The sequence below is a fragment of the Clarias gariepinus genome, chromosome 2 (assembly GCF_024256425.1).
Source record: "Clarias gariepinus isolate MV-2021 ecotype Netherlands chromosome 2, CGAR_prim_01v2, whole genome shotgun sequence".
Classification (NCBI taxonomy): domain Eukaryota; kingdom Metazoa; phylum Chordata; class Actinopteri; order Siluriformes; family Clariidae; genus Clarias; species Clarias gariepinus.
The window spans coordinates 13684066-13709439 of NC_071101.1; the positions used below are offsets into that span (position 1 = coordinate 13684066).

General features: G+C 39.4%; 2 protein-coding genes across 3 annotated transcripts; one reads left to right on the forward strand and one right to left on the reverse strand.

The window, feature by feature from the left end:
* Positions 1 to 1601: 1601 nt before the first annotated feature.
* Positions 1602 to 9612, reverse strand: myoz3a (myozenin 3a). 2 transcript variants are annotated; one of them, XM_053486377.1, is made up of 6 exons: positions 9511 to 9612; positions 8987 to 9072; positions 8217 to 8377; positions 5536 to 5626; positions 4072 to 4252; positions 1602 to 2702 (listed from the first exon to the last, which is right to left on the reverse strand). In XM_053486377.1, exons 2-6 carry the CDS (start codon positions 9060 to 9062, stop codon positions 2519 to 2521), a joined length of 693 nt encoding a protein of 230 aa, XP_053342352.1. In that variant the 5' UTR covers positions 9063 to 9072; positions 9511 to 9612; the 3' UTR covers positions 1602 to 2518. The 2 variants fall into 2 exon arrangements, with proteins under 2 accessions (XP_053342352.1, XP_053342346.1); XM_053486371.1 differs by having other exon boundaries at positions 5464 to 5626.
* A 1593-nt stretch (positions 9613 to 11205) lies between these two features.
* LOC128539948 (soluble guanylate cyclase 88E-like) lies at positions 11206 to 24598 on the forward strand. Its single transcript, XM_053510695.1, has 18 exons — positions 11206 to 11325; positions 12965 to 13105; positions 13262 to 13401; positions 14857 to 14991; positions 15198 to 15321; positions 15815 to 15934; positions 16101 to 16185; positions 16298 to 16384; positions 16593 to 16710; positions 17329 to 17458; positions 17931 to 18077; positions 19156 to 19302; positions 19380 to 19536; positions 20907 to 21016; positions 21311 to 21400; positions 23393 to 23539; positions 23995 to 24132; positions 24464 to 24598. The coding sequence occupies exons 1-18, from the start codon at positions 11206 to 11208 to the stop codon at positions 24596 to 24598; spliced, it is 2271 nt and encodes a 756-aa protein (XP_053366670.1).
* The last annotated feature ends 776 nt before the right edge of the window (positions 24599 to 25374 follow it).

A 25374-nucleotide genomic window follows, 5' to 3' on the forward strand; every position in this document is an offset into this window, starting at 1 on the left:
TCATTGCCAGGAGTGGCCCAAATCAAGGTGCTATATGGGAGTGAGATGATCCCCAGACTGGAGCATGTGCCACAACTCCCTGCAGAAATAACTGTGTGTGTGTGTGTGTGTCCATCAGTGTGTTATAGTTGAGTGACATGCCCTTGTGTGAATGCTGTCAATGCCATGTTATGCCAAGAAATTGACAAGACGTCATTTCTACCCCACTGCAGTTTTAAAGGGACGGTTCAGCTTTTTTCGAGACTCTTTTAAATCAGAATTGAGGTGCATATATGTACATTACCATATGTCTTAGTCATTATAAATGTCCCTGCTCTGCAAACCGAGTGTAAAGCTTGTCACCCGAGACATAATCAGGGCCAAATTCCACAACCCTCGTTCCATGCAAAAATGGATTCTAAAGTTCAGCTGAGACTTACAGTGCAGTGGAACCTTGGATTACGAGCATAATTCGTTCCAGAAGCGGGCTCGTATTCCAAAACACTCATAAACAAAATTACATTTTCCCATAAGAAATAATGGAAACTATTTGTTCTACATACAGCCCAAAAAAATGAATACATAAAAATAATTAATGCAAAATATAAAGCGGATATAAAACAAATTAACCTGCACTTTACGTTTAAAAAAAGTAAAAATAAATCCTGACAGATAAGTGTTACCTTTTATGCGTGCAGGCGCTGTGTATGTGTGTGTGTGTAATGTGCACACACACACACACACACACACACACACACACACACACATTAACGGAGAGACTATTGTATCAGGAAAATTAGCAAGAAACATTGCTAGTCACACTTGCGTGAGTGCATACTAACGGAATCACTGCTGTAAAGTAAAAATAAAAAATTAACCTGCACTTTACCTTTGAAAAGAATCACGACAGAGCAGTGTGTTTCTGTGTAAGGCAGAGAGTGCACATCTGTACGTGTGTGGGAAGCCGCGGGGAGGAGGGGGTGGAGGGTTGTAAAGGCGAGAGTGTGTGTGTGTGTGTGTGCGTAAGATGACACCACACACACACACACTCTTACCTTTACACCCCCTCCTCCTTTTAGCTTCCCACATACATAAAGTGAAACACGACAGACTGATACAGAGAGGGAGAGAAAAATTGGATCTTTGCCCTCTAATGAAACTTGCCTTATACGCGCGCACAGACGTGTAATGAAAACATTGCTTTTGCCTTATACACACACGTGGTCACAGTGTTATAGTAAATAGTGCACGCGTGCACGGATGTTGATTATTCCAGTAAGGGACGAGCACTAAGACACAGCAGGGGAGACGATTACCTACAATTCCGCAGCGCAATAGAGAGAAAAAACATTGTCTCAGTTGTGATCACGTGACGCTCTGTGTCAAAGCAAGAAGAGCATGCATGGTACATGATACTCACTGCTTGTAAACCAAGACAATGCTTGTTTTCCAAGTCAAAATTTATTAAAAATCTTTGCTCGTCTTGCGGACCACTCGTAAACCGCATTACTTGTAATCCGAGGTTCCACTGTATATGAAGCTTCTGCAGTCTTAAAATCTGCTTTTCTATCATTTGCTTGCTTTAAATATATCTATGTTATGACATTGCGAGGAGACATTGCTAGGGTAGTTACAATAGTGTTTAATAGGAGAATAGTTTTCATCAATGTCCAGCCTGATTACATAACAGTCAGATTTTGATCTTAAAAAAAAACTAAAGAGGAAATTTGTTTTCCTCACTCATCATTTTATAGCAACGTTAATGTCATATCAATGAAAAATCCAGTGTACAATCAGTGCAGGTGGCATATTGCTGCACTCAAAGTTTTCAGAATGCAATGCACTTATATGACATAATTGTTACAGTAGAGACTCAGCTAATGCACAATCTAAAATATGGCAAAAGTTACAGCTTTGGAAGCATCTGTTTTATCAGATTGACCGAGAAAGGATGCAGGAGTGCTGGACAGACTGAAGGATTAAAGTTTTGCTATGTGGCTCTCTTTAGGTTGTACCATTATCAGCAGGAAGTCTGTGGCATTATGGGTAATGTAGGAAAGCATTCAATTAAGTACAACATGTAGATGCAAAAGTTTCAGTTTAAAAAAATCAACTTAATTATAATTACAAATGAAATCTTTGACGCTGGTAAAGATTACATGTAAAGGATAAAGATGCATGTTAATGATAAAGGACAAAATGATACAGTGTTTTACTGAAAATCATATTCCCTCATAGATTTGCATCAGGAAAGTTTGAATAAATTAATATAGTTTGTTACATAACAGTGCATTCGTCTTTTAGGCTACAGTTACTGCCTACAACATAGTTTCAAGCTTTCTCTCAAAAAACTTATATTACCTCTGCTAGCATCCCATTTCTAGCTTTATGACATGATTAGCCATGGTTAAAATCTGATATATCTTCATCTGCAGCAAACCTGGGCTTATTGTCTATGTCTATCAAAAAGCACCAGAACAGCAAATGCTATACGCTCTCAGCCTTAAATTAACTTTAGTCTAATGGGCCACCGATGGACTCAAAGTTCATTAGACTCAGGTAAATAACCAGTGGCCCAGCCGCGAGGTGCTCTGTTGAAGTTGGGCCGTTTGATTATCCTGTCCACTGTGGATCCTGGCAAATTCTGTGGCTCCGCTGCTTCAAAGCTGATGGTGGAAATAACTCTCTTACTGTGAATAGGGCCCCCAAATGGCATCGCAACTCTGAGAGGGAAAAAAAACGGGTATGGATGTTTATTTTGTCACTCATTTTCAGTTTTATGTGTTTTACAAGAACTTTCTGTTCATCAGACATGTTGGCAGCAGGGTAGATACTAAAATGTACCGGACGACCAGGGTATCCCAGGACCATGGGTGGCATCTTTGCTATACACTGATCAGCCATAACAATAAAACCCTAAACATTAACCCCAATATTCTACAGGTTCCTCTAGTGCCAGTTCAGCTCATGACTTCACAAGACTTCTGGGGTGTGCTGTGTTGTCTGGTATCCAGGATGTTGGCAGCAGATACTTAGGGTGCCCTGGGTTTTCTGGGTGGGGCATCCATGCATCAGACTTGATTGTCCAGTGCATCCCATGTCAGTTTAATCGGATTAAGATCTAGAAAATTCAGATGGCAGCTTAACAACATTGATTTGCTAAGCCCCTTACAATCATGCTGTGGTCACACTGGGTGTTCTGATGCCTTTCTATCATAGGTAGCATTGACATTAATTTGTGCTACATTGGCTTTTCTGTGGGATTGGACCAGATGGGCTGGTCAAAGGCCCTCACTGGCATAAATGGGCCTTGGGTGCCCATGATCTGTCACTAGTTTACTGGTATATATAATATAAGAAAACACAACAGCGATCTATTCTTGCCATCCCCTACTTTCACCACCTACCACAATATCCCTGGAATTAAGACACCTGGTGTGCTAATGCAGAGGCTCTGAAAGGCTCGAAAGCAAGACCTGCATAGGTCTTCATGAGTCTTCTGTTTTTAAAATGACCTTGGTGTCTATTTCCACTCTGAGAGACTTTGATTCCAGAAAGACATCACCGAAAAGCCAATGATGGATGGTCCAGCGTTAACTCCACAGATATCTGGCGATCACAATCTGATAGCATTGGTATCTGGTGGGTCTATTTAGGGAGGATAATCACCACGGACGGGGTATCACTGAGCCGAAACCCCTAACTGACCCCTGTCGTCGCTTCTCTTCGTGCGATCTACATTTGGCTTTTGTAGAGGATAAACCTTGGACACTTACTGTGAAAACTCTAATGATGAAGCTGTTATTTTAAGAACGTCTTCTTAATGACTCTTCAGCCCTACATGGAGGGTGACAAATGGGCCTTGCCTCTTGCCTATGAGCTTTGTCATTCAGCTTGCAGTTGTCAGCTGATCTTAACTTCTAATTTTGGCTTTTTCATAGTTTCCGGAAGACAATCCTTAAGTGGATCCGCCTATCCTTGTAAACACATTTTAAATTCACTAGTGTAAATATAACCTAGTATGTCGTTTGTTGGGTTTCCCTTTTAGTAGATGTATGTATGTTTCAGTCTGTTGGGGATTTGGTCACATACCTGTTGAAGCATCTGTAGTTTGCGGGTGGAAGTTTCTCTGGTGGAGGAAGCTGGTGGTATAGGGAGGAGAGTAGCTCCTCGTTGCCTCTCAGCGCCTCACTCCATGGTGAGCAATAGGATTTGGGGATTACTGTAATATTGAACTTTTCACGAGGAAGCTCTTTCAAAGGGCCAGTGTATCCTATAAGTGGTGTCACCAAAGAAGGAAAGATTTCAGTTGAAAATTACTTCAGTTGAAAATATTCCAATCTCTTTCTTTCTGGTAGTGCAGAGTATAACCATAGTATGACGTATTCCAGCTATGGATGGACACAGGACTAAGTTTTAACACCTGGTAATTGTACCTCTGTGGGCATGAACAATATTACCCAAGAAAATGTTCAGGAGCACCTATTATGCCTAACACCAGTTTTGACAATTGTAAAAAGTATGATTTTGCAGCACTGCTGTTTAAAGTGATGTAGAAATACAGTACCAAGACTAATGCTGTGCTGCCCAGAGCTTTCCTTTGATTACTAAGCAATGGGTTCGGCTGAGCAACATGTAGCAAACTTCTAGCCACCAAGCAGTCCCTGGTAAGCAGTTTTTACCCCAGCAACATCTTATGAATATGATCTCATGTTCACAGATCCATTAGAAGATTAAATGAGCTTTTCATGCATGGCGTACTGGCTTAGCTCAAACATGACGTGTTACTCCCCCAGGAACCTCAAATAGTTTACCACACAGAAAGAAGAGACGGAGGCTTATTTAAGGGTCATAAAGGGAACACTAATTAGCTTATAATTATCTTATAATGTGAGCTCATATAGAAGGAATGCAAGCATATGCGTTCACTTGACGGTAAAGTAATTATAGTACTCTAGCTAATGTGTCTGTACACCATGTTTTACTCAAAATAGCATTTGCACAGGATTTGACATAGATATAATAAATGTTATCCTTAGAACTTGCTAACTTCAATAGTTTTTTCAAAATCTATAAATTCATAAAAGTGGCACAGCTTAGTGATTAGCACTGTTGCGTTGCACCTCCAGGGTCTGGGTTCGATTCTCTCCTTGGGTCTATGTGCATGGAGTTTGCATTTTTGGCTCGTGCTTGGGTTTCTTCCCACAGTCCAAAAACATGTACATAAGAGTAAGTGACTGTCCGAAATGAATGAGAACATGAGTGTGTGTATGTGTGTGTGTGCCCTGTGATGGATTGGCACACAGTCCAGATGGTATCCTGCCACCTGCCCCTGTACACAGGATTAAGCGGTATAGACTATAAGTAAGAGTGAGTATAAGAATGGGGCTGAGAGTTAAAATATACTCTTAGCCCCATTCTTTAGCTGTAGGTGGTTATCCTTTGTGGGCGAAATATTTCCTTAATACTGATCCACTGCTCTACCTGGGGCAATGACGCTTGGGCTGCCTTTCTTGGAGACAGATTCCATCAGAGTGGTAACCAGATTATGTTTACCGGCTACGGGGTATGTCGGGTTCTCCTTCCCTCCATGGGCCTGTGATGGTGTCTGGAACTGGCTCTGGGTCTGCTTCTGATTCAGGCCATCCTAAGGAAAAACACCTATTATTAGATTATTTTCTGAAAAAGGTTATTTTTACTGAAAATCCTTTGGCGCGTTTGCCAAATTCAATCTGGAGGATTCAGTTTAATTTCAAAGTGCCTATACAGTATATATATTTTTTTTAGCAATTTTGCGTTTTATCCAAGTCCAGAGTCAGCTCACGTGCAAAGGTTGGCTCATGGTTATATTAATGTACTTAAGCCTTGCATTCATTTAATACCATTCATGCTTCTCTGTAACTCGGCCTGGGGAACTACATTGTAAAATATGAACTGGATGTGGCTACTATTTCACAGGCATATAGCATTTAAAATAGTCTTTATTTAAGGTATCATTTATCTATGTTTGGTGGAATAAGGTCTGATGCACGAAATGTAAACTTTTTCCTGCCTATCTACTAAAACTCACCGCACTGACACTCATCTGTTCACTCATCTACAGTCATCATCGTTACATCATTCATCTCAGATTACATAACCTGATTCCAGCAGGCTTGGTAGCACGCAGAAAAACAACAGACATCTTTCCAAAAGTAAAGAAGTAGTACAGACTGCTCCAACCTTCTCACTTTCATCAAAAACACTTCAAGAAAACTTTAATCTCACATCTCACATTGCAAGATCAACTTGAAACCCAGCCAAGCATGATTTATGAAACCTGGTAAAAACTTGAGATATGCGAAAGCTGCCAGCAAGTACTTATACTGCTAGAACTGCCTTGATCAAACTGGCAGACTCTTCAAAACTCTTCAAAATCTATCACAGAAACTGCCCCGACCTGCACCGAGCTTTGCTGGGTCAAAAAAAACAACAAACCCGAAGCATGCTGTCTTCTTCCGAATGACCAGCAGGATCACCTTTAAACCAAGACACTCAGACACTCCACTGAGACAAACTTGTTGATTTGTTAATAATAATCTGGATCTGTCTTGCGCGACATTGTGGGTCACTGGATTCTCCTAACCACTTACTCACTCGCGGAAAACATGCAAACTCCATGCATACAGACCTAACGCGGGACTCAAACCCTCGACCTTCCACGTGTGAGGCCTCATTGCAAACTACTACAGCAATGAGCAATCTGTTACGATTATCTTCATCTTAAACAAACATCTAACTCCAGTTTACAATTACTAAGTGGTTAGGTACTTTTGGTTTCCTTCCACAGTAAAAAAAACATGTGTTGTATGCTGACTGGCATTTTTAAATTACCCATATTAAATTAAATACAATTTTATTTGAATAGCATTGACATTGTCGCAAAGCAGCTTTACACAATCAAAAAAATTATTTAAGTTTGTATGAAATGTGAATGTGTATGGATCTAAATGATAAGATAGTCCCTGATGAGCAAGCTGAGGACGACGGAGACAGTGGCAAGGAAAAAATCCCTGAGATGGTAATAGAAGGAAACGTTGAGAGGAACCGGATTCAACAGGGAACCCATCCTCATTTGTGTGAAAAACAGAACCCATAGCACATGATTCAGTGTGTGAGTGTGTGCATGTTCACCATGGATTGGCACCACATCAAGGGTGTATGCCACCTTGAGTCCTAAATTTTCTGGGAGCCAAGCCGCCCACAACCACACATGATTGATGCATGGAAAATAGTGTTTTAGGGTCGTTCCTTTATTATAATTTCTTTGGTAAGCTCTGTTGTTCAGTGGAAAAGACCTACACAACTGAGTCACTCATCACAGCTTATATTCCTTTACGGACTTTGCGTTGATGGTATATGGTTATTGCATCTTTGCGCAGTACAACGTATAATTCTAAATTGTACTTACAGTGCAACCTCGGATTGCCAGTAACACAGTTTATGAGTGTTCCGCAAGACAAGCAAAGATTTTAAATAAATTTTGACTTGAAAAACAAGCAAGTCTTGGTTTACGAGTACTGAGTATTATGTATCATGCATGCGCTTCTTGTTTTGATGCCGAGCGTCATGTGATCACAACTGATTTGTGAACAGTTTTTTCTCTCTCTTGCACTGTGGAAGTGGGTAATCGTCTCCCCTGCTGGGTCTTATTGCGCGTCTCTCACTGGTATAATCAACATTCGTAATTTGCTACCGTACCGATTCACACACTCTCTCTCTTGCCTTTAGTGTGTGTGTGTTTGTGAACCGGCACGGTGTCAAATTACGCGCATGCACACACATACAGCACCTACATGCATAAACGGAAACACTTATTTGTCAGGATTTTATTTTTTTAAGGTAAAGTGCAGGTTAATTTGTTTTATTTTCACTTTATATTTTGTATTTATTATTTTTTTCTATTTATTTTTTTGGGCTGTGGAATTAATAATTTGAGTTTCTATAATTTTTTATTCAATTTCTTTCTTAAATTTGGTTTACGGGTGTTTTGGATAACGAGCCTGCGTCCGGAACAAATTATGCTCGTAATCCAGGGTTTCACTGTATTAGTATTTAGGAGATACTGGAATAAACGAACACTAAATCCGCTGCAATCCTATGCATAAGAACCAGGTGTGTGTCTGTGAACAAACAGAGTGTTTGATTTCAAAGACTTTTTTTACCAAGAACTCAGTGTAGCTAAGTTTCGGACTTACATATATGATGGCAGGCGCTTCTGCTGCGTTCTCCACCGTGTATTTTTCGACTCTTTTTTGCCTCTCTTGGAACATCCTGGAACCTCTGTTAGATGGCAGGTTAAGCTCCTCGATCATTACATCCTTTGGTACGCTGACCTTTTTCCCTAGTCTCAGGCCCTCTGAAAGGCAGACAAAATTTTACGTTGACACGTAAATATTCTACCAGCATTTTGTGTGTGAGCAGTTTGTTATGCACTAAAACCGCTTAAATTATCTTATTTAAGTGAGGCAACACTATTCATGATTACTCTTTTGCACAGACACTGCGATATAAATAGACTGAAGGATGAAGAAACTGCCAGGGGAAAAAATGACTTCACAATGACGTTTGAAATTTTTGCAGCTTCTCAAGAACTTGCATCAGGGGTGGCGCGTGGATACGGTTCCCACTTCGGAGTCAGATTTAGCTGAGCTTAAGGCGCTGTGCCATGCCAAAAACAGAAAGCACAAAGCTGAGGTCACTGGAAAAATAACGCAAAACAAAACAGACAAATGTGTGTGGAGTGTTTCCTTGGCGGTGCCACTCGCGTATCCGTTTACGGGGTTTCTTGGCACTGGGAGTCGTCTGCTCACGTGACCTTGGAGCATGTGTTTGATCTCGTCTGCCACTGTCAATCAACACTACGAACACTATGAGTCGTGCAAACATTTAATTTCCTGTCGCAGAGGGAAAATAAATCAGTGTCATTTCAGTCACTATGTGTGTTTTTTTTTTTTTTGTGTCTCACCTCCTCGAGCTTCTCTGCTCAGTGCCCATGCTTGTTGCTGCCATTGTTTGCTCAAGTTGTTGTTTGCAGTCTGCATCCTCTCCCCTCTGTACACATCCAAAAACACGTTGGATCAGACTGAAATTCTCTTGCATTTTTGATTTTAGAAGATACAGCATACAAGTTCTCTCATCATTTGAACAACATCTTGATGTCTTCAAAATGTGTTTTGGTCTTGGTGATGATTTCACAGATAGACAATAAGACTTACTAGTACTGTACATAACCGCACCACGCTCATTATATGCCATTCAGTAATATTGTAATATTTTCATTAAATCAGGTTAAACTCATTATTATTTTTTGTTTTTTGGCTTAAAATTAATGAACAGAAGATGCTTGATAATGTCACCCTTAAATCACCCTTATACTGTCAAACATCTGCAGACGAGGAACCCTAAACACACACACACACACACACACACACACACACACACACACACACACAATAGCCAGGTCAATATGAGATAGTAGCCTCAGCTTACCTGTGTATGAGTGTAGAGTTTAGGGGAAGGCTGGGCACTGAGACGTTGCTCGAGGTCTGTCTGGATCTTATGCTCCAGAGGGTTTGTATAGACACAGACAGGCCAATTTCTGCACTTACATCAACACGGTAATTTTAGCCAAGCCACCGAGAGGCTATATGGGGTGAGGGTTTTCATCCTGACCCACCCTTGTATCCACCATAATAAAAACCTGATCCCTGCTTTTACGCATGTGTGTGCCTATGTGTGTGTGTTTTCGGGAGGGTGTACATACTCATTAGGCTGTCGAAAACTCAATAGGACTGTGGCCTGTCAAGACTGATACAGTCACGGCTTGACCTGAATTTGACAGAGACCTCCCATGTCAGTTAAGGCTTCCCACCTGTCTCATGAGACTTTCTCATCTATCCAACTGTGTGTGCAAGACAAAGTATACAGAGCCATAACCTCTTTAATGGGATTTATCCACAGTAGAAACTGTAGGATTTCAGAAGATCCTCCAGAAAAGTGTGTTCTTCAGGGATTCTGACACAAGGGTTACAGCTATCAGGGTCTACATTCTCAGGTTCTACAGTAGCTCTCTAATTTTTTATTTTAAATAAACTGGGAAACATCTATACCACTTTATCCTGTGTGGGATCACCAGTTAGCCCAATTTATATGTCTATAGACTGAGGAAACTGAACTGGAGTACTTAGAGGAAACCCAACAAACACGAGGAGAGCTTGCAAACTCCATGCACACAGACCCTTGGCATGAATTAAACCCTGGAAGTGCAATACATGACAGTGCTAACTACTACCCCACAGTGTCGCCCAAACTAGGAATATATATTACAGAAATATGGAAAAGGTTATAAAAATCGACTTAAGTAAAAGTAAAAAGTAGCTCATTAAAAATGTACTCAATTCACCTCACAGGTTTTCAGTTGGGTTCAGGTCTAGGGACCGAGAAGCTACAGTATGAGATGAGCTTGGTTTTGTGTCTGCAGAAAATAAAGTAAATGAAGATAAAATGAAGATAAAACAGGTTATAACTTCAACAACGCACATTTGCACTGATAGCTCCTTGGCTCCTCATTGAACTCTACCTTCATCTCTCAGACTCTTTACTGAAGAAGCACTTGAGCTGAGAAACATGTGTGTTTGAGAGCTGACCTGCACCAGGCTGTTCCTGGCAGATCCCCACGCATGTCAGCACCGGTTGACATCTAAACAAAGATTTAGCTTTGACACTCAACAGTACCGCTAAGTGGGCCAGCTTTAAAAAAAACGAGTACCGTTCTACAGTACCTGAAAGATTCTCAACAGCACTGTTGTGTTCGAAGGAGCCTAAGTGAACTGAGACGATCATTAAGGTCAGTTTATAACCTAGAGGAGTGTTAATTGAGTATCATGGTTTTCTTCATTATGTAGTGCTAAATTAAAATGAAGATAAATGGGTTAGTTGGAGGGAATGGAAAAATGTTCATAGCATAGGATCTAATGAAACATCTTATTTCTTCTCAAGGGCTTGAGATTGTTTTAATCAAATGTTTCTTTATCTTGTGCCTAAAAAGAAAAAAAATACAAGAAAGAGGGAACAGGGCTTCACAGATTTAAGTGTAAGTACTTAGAGTATCTAATCTAAAAATGTATGTGCATTTGTGTGATCTTACTGAACTGGCTGTGAATTTCTATAATGTGTTTTGTCAGTATGTACGGTCTGCTGTGTGAGAGTCTGCACGACTTCATCAAGGAGTCGTACGGGGACGATGTGTGGAAGCTGGTGAGGGAACGGGCAGATGTCCGACTTCATTCCTTCGTCACGCACCAGGTAAAAGCCTGCATCTTTAAAATCCTTCAACGTATACTCTTTAATGTGTTTCAGAAATGCTAAGCACATATCGTAGAACAACAGATCTTGAAGTACAATGCCAACAGTGGTGGTTTTTCCAAAGCAAGGTCTCGGTTTCATGTTTGAGAAAGTGTTTAGGATTGAATGATCACCTGTGGAAATGTCTGTAGAACCATGCTGTGATGGAGACCTTTAATTACCGGCCAAGAACCCATGTAGTGCTGAGGCTTTGTAAAATACATACATTTCCAGAGAACCCAGTATAACTAGCACACGGATGAAAGAAATGGATTGAAACTTGCTATTCTTTGTTTGCGCTACGTCTGGACTCTGGACTTGCTATTTTAATGCAGGTCCGTGATTAAGAGTGACTTTACACCGCATGCATTCAACTGCCTTCAGATTAAATACAAAAACAACCAATGAGGCACGTTTTTATATGATTTGTTTTGAGACAATTGTGTAGGGCAATTTTTCCCTTTTCAAATTAATTTTTTTATGTCTATTTGATCACTCTTGGCCACTGACTTCCTCATAATTACATTCAAAAACAAACAAAGAAACAAAAAAACAACAACAGTGCTTTGTACTGTAATAGTCATAGGTAAAGCTGTAACATCAAGACTACTGACATGGGAAAGTCCAGAATGAAGAATATAAAATAGAGCCAATTGTTAATCTATATATCGATATCTATATCTACAAACAGTTATATTATATATGAAATGTTGTTATATATTAATATATTATTATGGTATGTGAGTGGCGTTCAAGTCAAACCAGGACTGATTGTTTTTATATTCTGACTTTTTATTTCTCTATATAATCCCCTGCTACATTAATGCACTTATCCCAGTGTTTTACTAGTGCTTGGATACCATAAAAGTAGCTCATGCTAATTCATGCTCCATGCTATGGCCATGATCAGGCATTCTGCTTCATGTCTGAAACCCTGGCCTCCCAGGAACTCCTTTAATGGCCCAAACATCTAAAATTGGCTTGAAGTGATGTCAGGACTGTACAGGGGCTGTGGCAATCACTCCCAGCTGAGTTCATGGAACGTGCACGCGGTGTTGATGAATGAATGTGTGTAAGTTCTCATAGACAGTTGTGTTTCATCTGCAAGGATTTTCAAGGATCAGGTGCTCCGCTTGCTAAATGTTCCTGGAAACACCCCTTGAGTGGGCTCAGAGCCAATCATCATTCACAGACATACAGCTTTCTTTTAAAAATGTTTGTTCGATTCAAGTGTTTTACTGCAACTAAGAGTCTCCTATAAATGTCAATCATTTTTGCACCTTCATTCAAGTCCCAGTTTGACTTGAACACCCCCTGTAAGGGGATCGAAAAACATCAGGATGTGATGCTTTAAGACAATAATCAACCTTGGAGTGGTAAGAACAACACATGCCAGGCAGCATCACACCACCACTTTGTTGTAAAAGCATACTTTTAAGTGTTTTATTAATTTCTTGATACTGTATACAGTATGTTTGTTTCTCTGAACTAAGATGATAAATAAGGCCAGTTAACAAAACAAAATGTTACAATTAAAAGAGGTAACCTGTATTATAAAATAAGTGTGTGTGTGTGTGTGTGTGTGTGTGTGTGTGTGTAGGTCTACAGTGAAAGTGTAATCCCACGCATAGCCAAAGCAGCGAGTGGTGTCACAGGCACTCCCTATAATGAGCTGATGAACTCCTGGGGCGTTTACTTCCTGGGCTTTGTCGGGAAGTATGGTTATGACCGCATTCTCAAGGTAAGTATTGGTCATTAATTGTCATAAATTAATTCAATAATGCACGTAATATACTGCATAATGTACTGTATGTTATGTTTATCTATGTTTCTAACACTTGAAATACATACAAATATCTTTGTGTTTGTGTGCATGCATGCATGTTTTGTGCGCCAGGTGTTGGGTCGTCATGTGCGTGACTTTGTTAATGGTCTGGATAACCTGCATGAGTATTTGCGCTTCAGTTACCCGAAAGTACAGCCACCCACCTTCTTCTGCCAGGAGGAGTCTGCTACCGGAGTGACACTGCATTACAGGTGGGAGAGAGATATGTTCACTAGGACCTCTGGGGGAAACATCTGCAGAAAGCAGGACTGACTCTGAGTATGGTTACTGCATTGAGATCTTCATCATTATTATTATTATTATTATTATTATTATTATTTTATACTTACCTTGTTGAAAGAAATGAGAGCTTGGCATGCGTCAGCTTCTTAATATAAGTGAACACAGTTTAATAAATGCATTATAATAAAATGTCAGGCATAATTATGATGATGTAACCTAGACACAACTGGCACTTTTTAAGAGCGTTTATAAGTTCTGTAATGCATTGGTTCTCAAAGTATGATCGGGAAAGCCTCATTCATTTTGTTACAGTGATAAAAATCACAATCCAGCATCATCAAATCTACAGTACTGAACAAAAAGTCACTCATTTCCAGTCCAGTTTCAGACCATTTTCAGAGGAATGTTTTTTTTTTTGCTAAGCCACACAATTCACTTCAACTTTATTTGTATAGCGCTTTTAACAATTGTTATTGTCGCAAAGCAGCTTTACATAGTCAAAAGAATTATAAAAGTTTGTATGAAATGTGAATGTGTATGAATCAGAATAATAAGATTAAAGTGACCTATGATTCATTCAAGTGTAAAAAAGCATCTAACTTGAAGCAGTGGGAAAGCATGAACCAGACGGTGATTGGTTTACTGGTGATGCTGAATGCTGAGTGGTTGGAAGAGATGAGGGGCGAAATGAAGTTGTTGCTGAGGTTATTACATAAACAATCATGTTTTTTTTCCCTATATATTCCCTGTATATTCCTATAGGGACTAAAATCAGATTTGGAAGTTGTAGCTGTAAGGGTTTGTGTGTGTTGTGTTCATTCATTACAAAAATTGGGAAAAAAAACATATACCAAAATATATAGATGTTAATGGGATACCAATGAGTACTATACAGTATTGAGTCCCAACAACTATACTTCAGTGGTTAAGGAATTGGACTACAGTACGGTTCGGAAGGTCCTGGGTTCAAACCCCATGACCAAGTTGTCACTGTGGGGCCCTTGAGCAAGGCCCTTAATCCTCAACTGCTCAGGTGTATAAAGAGACAAAAATAAAAGTTGCTTTGGATAAGGGTGTCTGCCTGCATGTAGGAGTTGCATAATGCCTCCTGCCTGTCAATCACAGAGACACTATTGTGGGCATCTCTGAACTTATGTATGGAAAAGAGGGTGGACAGTGTTTTTCTTCTAAATATTTTACACAGCATAAGCAGCGTTATGCATAATATATGCATGCCTGGGTTAAAGTGCCTCAGATGTATTATATTACATATTATATTATACTGTATATAATAGAGAGACGGCGATGATCAAAAAACGACCAAATTGGAGATTTTATAAGAGAGAGAGAGAGAGAGGTCTGTTAAATCACAAAAAAAAACCAAACATCAATACAATAGTGAACGTAAAGATGTGTGTCTGCAGGAGCAAGCGCAAAGGCTACCTGCACTATGCTATGGGCCAGCTGAGGCAGATGGGGAAGCAGTTCTACGACACAGACATCCATGTCGAGGTTCTTTCCGAGCAGTTGGTTGGAGATTACTCTCACGTCACTATGAGGTAGGAGATCATCCTCCATGTTCACCTCATCATTAAGCAGCATGGTGGCGCTCCAGCATTCCTCTTTACCTTACCGTCATTCTGGGGATGGGTTTGCTGAAACACTTGATGGATGGCTTGTTAGGTGGTTAATAAGGGATTCTTCTCTTCATGTGTTGACTCAGGGAACCTGGGGTCCTTGTGTGAATGTAACCTTTTGTTTTCAGATTAAACTTTGATAACTCTGCTTATCGCTACATCCAGAAAGAGGATGAAGAGGAGCAGGAGATTCTACCGATCACTAGTGACTTTTTCTTTGAAGTGTTTCCCTTCAACATTGTGTTCAGACAGGTATGGCTTCTCTTCTCTTTTTTCTCTTCTCCTTTCCTTTCCTCTTCCCTTCTCATCTATTCTCTTCTCCTGTTCTTTCCTTTCCCCTTCTCTTCTCTTCTTTTAAATTTTTTTCTTCTATTCTCTATTCTTTTTCTTCTCTTCACTTGTTTTTCCCCTTTCCTTTCCTCTTTTCTTCTCTACTCTTTTCTTCTTTTTCTTCTCTTCTCTTCTTTCATCTCCAATTCTATTCACTTCTTTTCTCTCCTTTCCTCTTCTGATTTTGTTTTTCTTCTCTTATATTCTCTTCTCTCTTATCTCAACTCATACTTTTTTCTTCTCGTCTTAGCTAAAAATTATATATATATATTAATTATATCCTTTCAATGCATTTTTCTTCTCTTTTTGCTTTCCTTTTACTTTTCTTCTCACTTCTTCTCATTTCATCTCCCTCTCTTCCCCTCTCTTGTCCTCTAGTATTATTCTATAACATAACATTTATTGTCCCCTACAGGACATGGTAGTGCACAACATTGGCTCTGGTTTGGCCACAGTCTTTCCTGATCTGGATGGGAAGAAGATTAACGATGCTTTCCTCCTGGCACGCCCCCTGGTGGAGTTCACCTGGAACATGGTGTGTAAATTCTTCCCTAGCCATCTAAAGAATACTTTCATTCTCTTTTGTCAGGCTTATCCTCCTTTAACCTGTAACAGAAAGATGTACAGGTGCCATGTTGACTAAATACAGTAGTGTGAGAAATTTAAAGGGGATAAGACAGATGTCCTGTTTTTCTTTACAGATCATTTCCCATCCTAACAACCTGTTTGAAATCATGTCTAAGGAGCCTGTGAAGAGGGAACGAAACCTTCATAATAGAGTCCAGAGTAAGGAAGGTCCTATTTTAACCTTTCGCATGTTTCACTAAAGTCTTATAGTGGAACTTAATACAAAGAGCAGCACGAGTGGTGAATCCGTCATATCGTCTGTTTATCACAGACTCTGATTATGAGAATGCTAATCGCTCCGCTGACGTGGATGTGGAGCTCATGGCTTTCCAGTCCATCATTGGAGATGACTACAAAGGTCAGTTAAAACCCCACCCACTCACGAATTGATTGCAGATTGCATAATATAACAAAGTTTTTTTTAGTAGTCCACCAGAAAGTTCATAATGTCAGTGCATTCTACGGTAGATCATATACTGTATAAGACAAAAAAAAAAAGCATGAGGAAGACACTCTGACATGGCAATGTATAAAGGATGTAGTGTGTGTATGTTTTGTTTTGTTAGATGGAAACAGTGCCAATGCCATGGAGAGCTGGGGTGATGGAAGCCGCTGCCTTAAACTGAAAGGCCAGATGAGATACATGCCTGAGTGGGAGTCCATCATCTTCCTGGGGACACCTGTGTAACACACACACACACACACACACACACACATATAAATGTACATATACTATATATATATATATATATATATATATATATATATATATATATGGGAACGATGGCATAGTGGTTAGCACTTTGGGCTTTTGTACTTCATCCGGGTTCTCTGGTTTCCTCCCACAGTCCAAAGACATGCATATGGCATTCATAATTAACGTTCCCAAAAATGCTGTAGTGTTTGTGTTTTTGTCCTGTGATGGATCGGCGCCCCTCTTCAGGGTGTACTCCACCTAGGATAGACTCCAGGACCCCCGCAAACCTGTACATGATAAGAGCTGAAGAAGATTGGTGAATGGATGACAGAATAAATAATGTGAAGTGCAACATTGTAGTTTTAAAACATAATTTAGGCAATTTTTTAAATTATAATTCAGATATAGTGACATTCATTAGGTCACAATTCACAATGAAACTGAAGAGAAATGTAGTTAATTAGTCACCTTAGTCCTATAATTTTATAATATAATTTTGTTATAATGAATATATGAATATAACTTTTTACCACTAAGCTGTTAGAGGAAGTAATGCATACAGCAGATTTTATCCGTGCACATGTTTGTGTCTGTGCCCTTTGTAGAATGGAGAGCCTGAGTGCTATGTTCAAGACCGGGCTCTACATTAATGACCTCAGCATGCATGACTCCAGCAGAGACCTGGTGCTGGCAGGAACCCAGCAATCTGAAGAGCTGAAACGAGCTCTCATACAGGTACCTGAAACTGTGTGTAAGTACTTACACTTATAACCAGAGAAGCAACCATGCGTATTTAACATTTAAGCTATTTTTTTGTATTTATCTAAAATTATAGAAACATTTTAACATGATACTGTATATATAAATAAAACGATGAATAAAGCTTATTGTAGTTCTCCAGACTTTTTTAACTCGCATTTTTGGCAAGATTTTGGCTCTTATTTTAGTCCAGCCAGTTTCAGCAGATTTTATTGATGTCACAGTTACCTATGATTAATTCAAGCTTAAAAACCATCAACTTAACGCATGAACCAGTAAGAAGCAGGTGCAGATGATCAGGCTGGTGATTAGTTATACTGGTGATGCTGATGCTGAGTGGTTGGAACAGACGAGAGGGGAAATGAGGCTGCTGCTGAGGTTGTTACATAAACAACCAATTTCCAAATTTATATAGTCAAGTTTGTTCCATTATTTTCTCCCTGTACAGGAGCAGAAAAAATCGAGCAAGCTGGAGGAGAGCATGAAGATGTTGGATTACGAGATGAAGAAAACAGATGACCTGCTGTACAGGATGATTCCCAAACCTGTGGCTAAGAGACTGCGTAAGGGAGAGCCTGCAGTAAACACGTGTGAGGTCAGAAAAAACTCGTTTACCGGCCTGGTACTGTCTCATTAATCAGGTCAGGAACAGTGATGGTAATTTATATGAGGCACATTGTTTGTTTACAAATACAGGACAGAATAAACAGAGTATAGTCACAGAAGAACTGGGGCATTTACATATACTGTATGTAAATTAATTTCTACAGAGACGTTATTTTGTATTTTACAACATGTGGTCAAAGTTGATCTGGTCATGCTTGAACAGGTATTGGTTTCTTAGTTCCAGTGAAGTGTACAAAGACTTCCAACATTGTGGGTTGCGACCACAGATTGGGAAAGTCCAAATGTTTGTGATCATCAGGTGTCCGTGTATACACACACTACAGCCATTAGGTACTGTGATTAAGTACGGCTTGCTAGTACTGGATTGGACCCCATTTCAAATTTAGAACTTTTTCACGAGATTTTGGTTTATATTGACATGATAACATCACACAGTTGATGCAGATTTGTTCAAAAAGTTTGAGATGATTTGAGCTTTGTGACATGGTGCATTATGCTAATGAAAACAACCATCAGAAGATGGGTACACTGTGGTCATAAAGGGTTGGAAAGAACAAAACAATGAACAATGCTCAGGTACTAAGAAGCCCAAAGTGTGCTAAGAAACCTTCCCACACCCCATTACACCACCACTACCATTCTGAGCAGGATGGATCCATGCTTTCAAGTTATTTACATCAAATTCAGACCTGATCTGAATTTAGGACTAGACAGAGTCAAACTTGTTTCCAATCTCACAGTATTTTGACTAATTTTGTTTATTCAGAGATGCTCGTCGGCATACCTCAGATGTAGCAACTGCCTGCTGATATAGGTATATAGTCCTAACTACTGTATATCTTATAAATTACTGGAGGTAGAATTCTCAATAAAGAATTCAAGAAGTCAAAGAATTCTATTTGTAAATTAACTTTTTTGTTCATTAACATCTTTAACATTTTTACAAAAGTGTTTATTAACTAAAATCCCTTTTTCATCATTAAAGTTTCATTACATCACAGTCCTAATTAATCTGTGTTGGGTGTGAATGTGCATGTGTGTCCCAGGTGTTCCCAGATGTGACAATCCTTTTCAGTGACGTGGTGGGCTTCACGCGCATCTGCAGCCACATCACTCCCATGCAAGTGGTGTCCATGCTCAACACTATGTACACACTGTTCGACACACTCAGCGAAAAACACAGAGTCTTTAAGGTGAGTATTTAAGGTGGTAGGCTTATTTTAGTTTATTAGCGATATCCAAAACCTGGCTGTATGTTTGTGTGTTCCAGGTTGAAACAATTGGAGATGCCTATATGGTCGTAGCAGGAGCTCCAGAGAAGACTAAGTACCACGCCCATAACATCTGTGACATGGCATTGGACATGGTGCGCTCCATTGACCACCTTAAAGACCCATCTAATGGAAACAACATTCAGATCCGAGTGGGTGTGTGGTCTCCTGATCTTTCTGTGATTCTATGATGTTGTGTTGAAACATATTCACAAAGAATTAGAGCCAGCATCAAACAGCATTACAATGTGATTTTTATTATAGCAAAGTGTATTTAGTTACTTTGACAGTGATTCATTCAAACAGCACCAGTGTCGATAAACAGTGTTCTATCTTTAGGTTTCAGGAATGATGAAATACTAAATTCATTAGCTAGCCCTTATGACATAAAGAAGTTCCTATATGATGCGAGTGGCTAAAATTATAGAACAACACTGCTTTTTGGAGTCTGGAGAGTTTTATGGTGCAGGTGATTGAATGGCATTTCAACCTCAGCACCATCAAGTTTCCCCTTTAAACCTCAACTGCTCATATGTATAATGAGATAAAAATGTAACATGCTCCGGGTAATGCTGTTAATGAACAAAATTTGGTCAGGTGTGTGGCACCACCAGATTGTGCTGGGATTTGTGTGTCAACTTAACAATATAGTTAAATTCAATCAGTTCTATTTATTTATTAGTTCTAATAATGGTCGTTGGCATAAAGCAGCGTTGAAGAAAAAAAAGCGTAATGAGTTTGAAAATTATGCATAAATCATAATTATCAGATGGGCCAAGATGGAAAGGAAAAACTCCCTGAGAGGACAATAGGAAAGAACCTTGAGAGGAACCAAACTCAACGGGAGAACCCATCCTCATTTTGATAAGGGTGATGTCAGATAGCAGGGATTGATCTGCAGATACAGTATACGGTGTGTTCGGAGGCTGGATGCTGGTTATAATATAAAGCAAAAATTATAAGTAAGGCAGAATAAAAGCTCAGATAGTCATACTGTAATGACCAGACCTTGAACTGGATAGGCTGCTATGTCAACTTTGGCCAACAGAGGGAGCAATGTGCAGTGTGACAGCAACTTTTTCTAATCATTCTCACCTGTCCACTTACTCAGTGAGCAGTATTAAGGTGGTCTTACATGTCAAGAGAAAACTTGTGACTGTAATTCTCAGAGTTAGCATTGTAATTGTGCCTATTGTTTGTGTCAGATTGGCCTTGCCATGATAAGCTTCCGTAGTTTAATGGGGTCAGTTTCACAGAGTGCTCTCTCCATTGTGCCCCCTGTGCTTTAGACAGGCTCAGACAGGAAAGCAATACTTGATATAAATCAAAATGAACTGTGATCGCAACCCTTGTAGTCCCTATATATTACTGAAGGCAACATCAGTCATCAATCACCTCAACAGATAATGTTAATTCAAAATAGAACAAGAGAGTGTTTTAATCTTTAGATTTTAGACACTGAATTGTAACCAACACCACGTAATGCAGCTGATCACTGAACTCCAGCACATGGACTCTTCTTTCAGGCATCCACTCTGGAATGGTTGTCGCTGGCGTCGTAGGTCACAAAATGCCTCGTTATGGTCTTCATGGAGATACGGTCCACACGGCGTCTGCCATGGAAAGCAATGGAAAGGTGCACAGAGACATATAGAGAAATAAAAGAGCTAATAGAGATTACATTTCTTTATATGTTTTAAGATTGTATAGTCATATTCCAAGGAAACAGGGTTACGAATAAACAAGCTATGGATATACACAAGGTATACATTAATGATGCCTTTTAGGAAATGTCTGAAATGGAACACTAAACTTTTTAATTAAATTCAGTAATCTTCGGACATCTTTGTTGCAGCAAGCAAACGTTATTTGATTAGTTTGTTGGATTATTGTGTGTGTGTGTGTGTGTGTGTGTGTGTGTGTGTTATAGGAGATGCACATCCAGCTCAGCAGTGCCACTTATGAGCACCTGAAGGGCAGTCACTTTATCTTTGAGAGACGTGGAACAATAACAATTAAGGTGAACAAGTTCAGCAAACTAACAATTCCCCAGGAAACAAGATTAAATTTACTTATATAAAAGAACTGAAGCAAAAACATAGATATACACAACCAGTCTAATTTCAAATTCAAATTTTTGCAACTGTACACAGTATGATATGCAGTGAAACGCTTAAACAAATGTTCATGGCCTTAAAAGTGAAAGATGAGAATCAATAAGAAGATAAAAAGATACAGTCGGTATATTTTCCTCCAATAACAGAGGAGAAAATTTTCACGAATAATGTAAGATATAAAATCTACAAATATACAGATTTACAGTTACCAAAAGAAGAGAGCGAATATATATGTGTATAAAATGTAAGAATGATATGCAATGTGCAATACAAAAGCGTACAAAAAGGAAAAGAGATGGTGTGTAGGTACGATTACAGCAGTATAACTGAAAGTATGAGTATGAAATGAGGTGATATAAAATGCAAAGTTAGTCCTCATTTATGTGTAGATAAGAGCCAGCAATGTGCAACTTTTGTGTCATGTGCAAATGTGCAAATGAGCAATGTGGTGAGTAACCAGGCATGCAGGAAACAAAGCAAGTCCTATGTCCTATGTGATCTTCTGGTTTAGACCCCAAATCACAAATATAATAGAAAGAAAACAGTCCATTTCTAAGGTGGCTGAGGTCCTTCACGATCTTCCAGGCATTGGTCCAGAACAACTTGCTGTAGATTAAGTGCAGGTTAGGGAGCACAGTGTGGATGGTGCACTCAGCTGATTGCACCACCCTCACACTCTAGAACCTGTCTGTCCTGCACACTGCTGTTCCCAAACCAGGTTGAGTTGTTTCTTGTCAGGATGCTCTCTCACCATGGTGTTGATGTGACAGGACCATAACCATGCATAATGTAAACTCAAAGGTACTGGAAGCTGTCCACTTTCTCAGCTTGGGGTTCCAGACAAAGGCCTGGTTGTTCCTCTCCTCCTTTGTGTCAAAGTCAACCATCAACTCCTTTGCCTTGCTGACGTTCAAGATGTGGTTGTTCTTCTGGCACTAGTGCTCCAGATTTAAAATTTCCTCCAAATAAGACTTCTTGTTGTTGTCAGAGATCAGGCCCACCACCATGGTGCCATCAGCAAACTTGATGATGGTTGTGGAGATGGTAGTGGCTCAAGTGATTGTGGAGGGGGTTTCTGTGCTGAGTGTGAGGGAGGCTGAGACATTTCTGTCCAACCACACTGCCTGTGGTCCATCAGTCTGGAAATTGGAGCTCTACTGGCACAAAGCTGGAGTCCAAAGTCCCCCAGCTTAGTGGTGAGTGTGGAGGGAATTATAGTATTAAAGGCTAAAATGTAGTCAACAAACAGAATTAACATAATTGCCCTTCCCAGTGTCCATGTGGTGTGAAATGGCATCATTGGCTTGCATGTTATGCAAACTGTAATGAGCCTGTGTGTCAGATAGTAAAGAGAAGATGAAGTCTCTGTCCAGTCAAAAGTTTGGACACACCTTTCATGGTCCATTTCCCTGAACCTTAACGTGCACAATCTTTCCTTCCCTTTCTTTCCATCCTCCCTTCTTTAACCCTTTCCTTCCCCATTTCTCCTAAATAAATTACCTTGCCTCGTGTTCGTGCTTCCTGGTGCTGCTTGTGCACTTAGGACCGAACCCGTTACAATTATCTCATTTAACATGTTATTTCATAATTTTAAAAAGAATATCCAATATTGTTCCAGACTGCAAAAAAACAAATAACAAAAACAAACAAACAAAAAAAACCAACAACATTACATTAGAAGGTGTTTTTTTAGAAGTCACTTTTGACTGGTATGGTAAATGTAAAATGTAAAAAATACATTAAGGGCAAGATGTTTCAATACAATGCCATACAAACTGTAGCAGTACTGTACCGTAAGTACAGTAAGTCCGCAGGCATCTGTAGCACATGGCATTTTACATTACCCAAAAACATTTTTTTATTTACAAGCATTCAGAATCTCACTTCTCCGGTAGGGTAATGTGGAGATCGAAACGTATTGGCTGAAGGGGAAGAGGGATAAAGACGGGAACGCGCAGGCCGCCTGCCCTCAGTTTGAGACTCAAAGCATCAGCAAGACTGCCCTCCCTGCTGTTGAACCTCCTGTTGAAGAAGAGGAATCGGTATAGCTATATACATACAGTATATAATACAAATTGTAATTACATCTTTTCAGTCCAAGATGATTAAAAGATTATTATTAGAAAATAAATATGAATGAAAAGAAATACAATAGAAAATACATTTTGCTATAATAAGAATGATATATCTATAGAAGACAGAATATAAGAAAGCTATAATAAAACTTAGCTGTAAAAATATGGAAAAGAAAACATTCTGTATAATATAGAAAAATTATTAAATTTAGTGTAAATAAAAATAACTGGGGGGGGGGGGTGCAAATATGCATGAAAGTGTCTTATTTAAAGTGACTTGTGCGCAATGAGCCAAGAAATGAAATATAAATATGTACTGTAAATGTGCATCTGGCAACACTTCATTGTGATTCACTGTGATCTCTTCTGATTCAACTTTATCATTTCTTCTGGTCTGTGATGTGTATTGACTCTTTCTACAGGTGTTCCCATCAGCTACAGGTGAGGATGAAGATGACATGAAGTCGATCTGCTCTCACCGTATTAAAATGGAAACATCTGGCAACTCTCTGGAGGAGTCCATGGAAGATGGCCAGATAGAGGAATTGTCTGTTAGCAAGGTTGGACTCGGTTCTTGGCTTCACAAACACCAAAAATAATCTAACTTAAACCTACCATTTAAACCTGGAAAAGTTATCTGGCAAAAAATATGTTACGAACGTGTATTCTTGTATCAGGAAGTAAGAAATGAATAAGTATTCCATTTAAATTAGTATTAATTAAGACCCGCACATAACTTTAACAGCTTCTGGCTACCAGAAGAAACACATTTGAAGTTTCTAAGGAATTAGTAAACTACCTAAATTTTCACTGTAGACTGTCATCTGTCTCTTTTTCTTTTTCTATCTACCCATCTATCTCTCTCAGTCTCATTATAAATGTGCCATGCAGGATGCCGGTCTCCAGGAGCCTCACATCGAGATGGACTCTCCAGACTTTGATGGCAGGGACTCCCTCATGCAGTCTCCAGAAGGTTCCTATGACTCTCGCTGCTCGGAGAAAAGCACCATGTGTTCCATATCCTGAAAGAGAAGCAACTAGAGAGACCTTTTACTGTCTGCGTTATTATCAGTTTAGTTTAGTGTGTAAAAAAGATTTAATGGAGTGGCTTTCTGCTGAAGCACTGTATTCTGGAGGTAGTAATTTATTATTAATTATTACTAAAATTGCACATTTTCCTTGTTATCACACTTGTGACTCAAAAACTTTAATTGGCTTGATGTGAAATGTTGTTTTTTGTTTATGTGCACGCATGGCCAAGCAAGGGTTAGAATGGGAATGAAAGGTGATTTAAGTGGTCTAAGCATTTCCAAACCTGTTGATCTACCGGGATCAGCACAACCATCTCTAGAGTTTATAAAGAACAGACTGAAAGATATAAAATATTCATTGAAAGGCAGGTGAAAATACCTTGATGATGTAAATGGACAGACGGGTTCAAGCTGATACAAAGGAAACTGTAACTGACATAATATGACAACCGATGTATGCAGAAGAGCATCTGAGAATGTACAGCTCTGAAGCAGATGGGCTACAGCAGCAGAAGACCACACCAGGTTTCACTTCTGTCAGCTAAGAACAGGAAATTGAGGCTGCAATTTACATGAACTAAATTAAACAATAGAAAATTGAAAAAATGTTGCCTGAGTCTCGATTTATGCTGTGACATACAAAAGTTAGGGCCAGAATTAGGCATAAACAACATTAAGACATGGATGCATCCTGCCTTGTATCAACAGCTCAGGCTGGTTGTGTAATATTTCTTGTATTAATAATTGTATACCTAATGAAATGGCCGGGGA

Excerpts from the sequence above, each read along its gene's own strand:
- myoz3a (XM_053486371.1), bottom strand. The coding sequence starts at position 9,062 with ATGCAGACTGCAAACAACAACTTGAGCAAACAATGGCAGCAACAAGCA. Across the intron at positions 8,378-8,986 it reads GAGCAGAGAAGCTCGAGGAG|AGGGCCTGAGACTAGGGAAA; the intron begins GTGAGACACAAA and ends TCTGCCTTTCAG. Across the intron at positions 4,253-5,463 it reads CCCAAGCGTCATTGCCCCAG|GATACACTGGCCCTTTGAAA; the intron begins GTAGAGCAGTGG and ends CACCACTTATAG.
- LOC128539948 (XM_053510695.1), top strand. The coding sequence starts at position 11,206 with ATGTACGGTCTGCTGTGTGAGAGTCTGCACGACTTCATCAAGGAGTCG. Across the intron at positions 15,322-15,814 it reads TCAACATTGTGTTCAGACAG|GACATGGTAGTGCACAACAT; the intron begins GTATGGCTTCTC and ends TGTCCCCTACAG. Across the intron at positions 17,459-17,930 it reads TGAAACGAGCTCTCATACAG|GAGCAGAAAAAATCGAGCAA; the intron begins GTACCTGAAACT and ends CTCCCTGTACAG.